Source organism: Colossoma macropomum, unplaced genomic scaffold, assembly GCF_904425465.1.
Source record: "Colossoma macropomum unplaced genomic scaffold, Colossoma_macropomum, whole genome shotgun sequence".
In the NCBI taxonomy this organism is placed as follows: Eukaryota; Metazoa; Chordata; class Actinopteri; order Characiformes; family Serrasalmidae; genus Colossoma; species Colossoma macropomum.
Genome location: NW_023494785.1, coordinates 37,459,970 through 37,462,733, shown reverse-complemented (window position 1 = coordinate 37,462,733; position 2,764 = coordinate 37,459,970). Strand labels below are relative to the sequence as shown.

General features: G+C 40.9%; 1 protein-coding gene across 1 annotated transcript; it reads right to left on the bottom strand.

The window, feature by feature from the left end:
- apoa2 (apolipoprotein A-II) lies at positions 1-2,764 on the bottom strand. The gene is made up of 4 exons (XM_036593272.1): positions 2,588-2,764; positions 2,186-2,222; positions 1,176-1,398; positions 1-472 (listed from the first exon to the last, which is right to left on the bottom strand). The coding sequence occupies exons 2-4, from the start codon at positions 2,220-2,222 to the stop codon at positions 310-312; spliced, it is 423 nt and encodes a 140-aa protein (XP_036449165.1). The 5' UTR covers positions 2,588-2,764; the 3' UTR covers positions 1-309.

Below are 2,764 nucleotides of genomic sequence, written 5' to 3'. Positions count from 1 at the left end.
TGGTTTTCACTTTTTTTATTCTTGCTGAACAAATTATGGTGTTTTCCCATACATTGTACAGAAGAGCATCAAAATACACAGATATATACAGTAACAAGCCTGTAATCTACGTCTCAAAATGGATTTGCTAGTAACACGGCTACCTATCACACAGTTAGCTCTGTTGCCTTATTTCTATGTTAATGCTGTGCATGTTTAGTATGTTTGATCTCTAATGTATGTGAGAATGTATAGCTAGGCTTAAAGCACAGCTCAGCCTTGAGGGAAACACACTCGGAGGAGTGGGGAGAGGGTTGACGATCATACGGTTTAGCTCTCCTCTGCTGGTAGGATTGTGTCCAGCACGGGCTTGACGCTGGCGATAAAGTGGTCCAGCTGCTCGCCAATGTGGGGGCGCAGGTACTCTTCATACACACCAAGACCAGTCAAGCGTACCTTTTCTACAAGGGGGTCCAGATCTTCGGCCAGTCCACTGAGTCAACCACACAAAGAAACAGATCACATTATTAGTATGTTTTATTAGCAAGTGCTTTTAGCTTGCCTTATTAGCATGGGGTGTAAAAAGTACATCTGTGTTTCTCCAGTTTGATTTAATAGATGCCACTCATGTATTCTCTGATGAGCTAATGAAAAGAGATTGTGAGGCCTAGATCCAGCTAATTTTTTGCATGCTAATGGTTGCACTTTAGCTTCCTGAAAAATATCCTGCAAGTGAAATAACCCAGTGAGATAAGAGGGAAAACTTCCCCAACAAAGCCTAGTTTAGATTGTAAGTTTAAGGATCCACCGTTCTTCAATTAGCATTCTAACGTTTCTAACGTTTTAGATTTACAATTTTTAGCAGAAAATCCGAATTTAGCAAATCAGTGGTCATGCAGAAAATGCAGCTTTTGAGTTTAATGGGGTATTCAAATGGGCCCACTAACATTTCTGATGAGTGTTTCTGTGGGCTTTTTGACAAATTAAGGCATGTTCAATATAATGCATGCCCATCTGTAATCAAATCAAGAGCCAGTTTCCCAAACCCAGATTAAGCCTAGGCCAAAAAGAGTTTTCCAATGGAGATTCCCTACTGGCTCTGCAATTCAATCCAAGACTAGGCTTAAACCATGTCTCATATTTTTCCTTATCGTTCAACTAGTATGGAAGACTGTGTTACTGTGGCTCATACTCACGAGATCAGCTTGCCAATAGCCTGGGCTCGGTGGTCACTTTTCACATGCTCTGCAAGCTCCTTGGCTTTATCCCCAGTGATGGTGCCCTCTGCCAATGTCTCGAGGGATTCATGAACCTTTTCATAAAAATGCACGATCCTTTTGAGGAAGGTCTCTTTCAGGCCTGTATACTTATCTACCAGCTCCTTGCTGGGCTGTGGCAAGTCGCACAAGCACACCGACACTGAGAGAAAGAGAGTGAGAGAGAACCTGAGTGCTTCGTTCAGTATTTGGGCAGCCCGAAATATCATATGTTAATTATCATTATGATATTTGCATTTATAATATTGACACTGCAGAAGACTGCAATGTGCAAATGACCCTCTGACAAATTACACATTTCTGATTGCGTGCTATGATCATTCTGATGATCCTCAGCTGTTCTCGTTGTGTTTTGATTTGATTTATTGATCCCATATTCACTCTTTTTGTCAGATATGAAGGTGTATCTTTAACTTTAACTATCTTTATGTCTCATCTAAGGTGTTTAAGTTTATTGCAAGGCACGTTGCAAGTGCATTATGTAGCAACATCCTCGAAATATGGTCTTTGTACATATCATGCAGCCATTTGGTAGCCAAACTACTGTGGGCTTAGTCATGCAACAGCATCTGTCTGCTTAAAATGCTCTACCTATCATTGATTTAACTAAGACTTTGACTTGCATTGACTGGTACACATGATTGCTAAAAACCTGTGCCTCACTCTCAGAGCTAAGAAGTGAAATTAGCCATGTTACCTTAGCATTGTATTGCTTCCTGGCCTACATAAACTCCATGAGATCAACATAGAAGATGTTCCCTCCACCTAGTATATTTTATTTTGGCTAAAAGGTCGATGAGTCAGCAAGGTTGGCTTTCTTTTGCTTGTAACTAGTCAAGCTAGTCATGCTAGTAATGCTAGTTATTCACCTGAGCCCCCCTCATTCACTCAGCTCACAAACCGGGTGACGTATATACTTTTAGTCTTACCTTGGAGTGCAACAATGAGAGCTAAAGCCAGCTTCATCTAGAAGAAAAGCAGAAATAGTAACGTCAGAACTTGTTGCGAAAATGCAGAGAGAGTTTAAAGCATCAGTGTTTTTAGCCAGTAGAGTTGCAGCCAGATTTCCTTCAGGTTTAATATCAAGTCAAGCACTTCATTTCTATTTGTAAGTAATATTGGCCTAATATCACTTTTAAGCAATCATAATTCTCACAGTGCAAAGCCCAGACCTGAAATACAGTGACCCACAAGGTCTATAGATGTCGTCTATAGATATAGTGCAAAACGATGCCAACATGTTTTGTGCATGGAGAAAAGAAGACTAAAGAAGCAAAAATGTAGGAAAAATTCATGCACATTTGAGTGAATGTAGTATGAAAGCATGGTACCTTGAGACAGTGAGGATCCTGTGGAGAGTGTGGAAGGCCAGAGAGCTCCAAGACTGTAGGCAAGTTCACCAGCTGAGTCTGCAGATATATGTCTGCCTTTCACCCATATATCAGTCTGGCCATTTGACCAAACAAACGTCATCACGCACACACACACTAACACACTGATACACACAC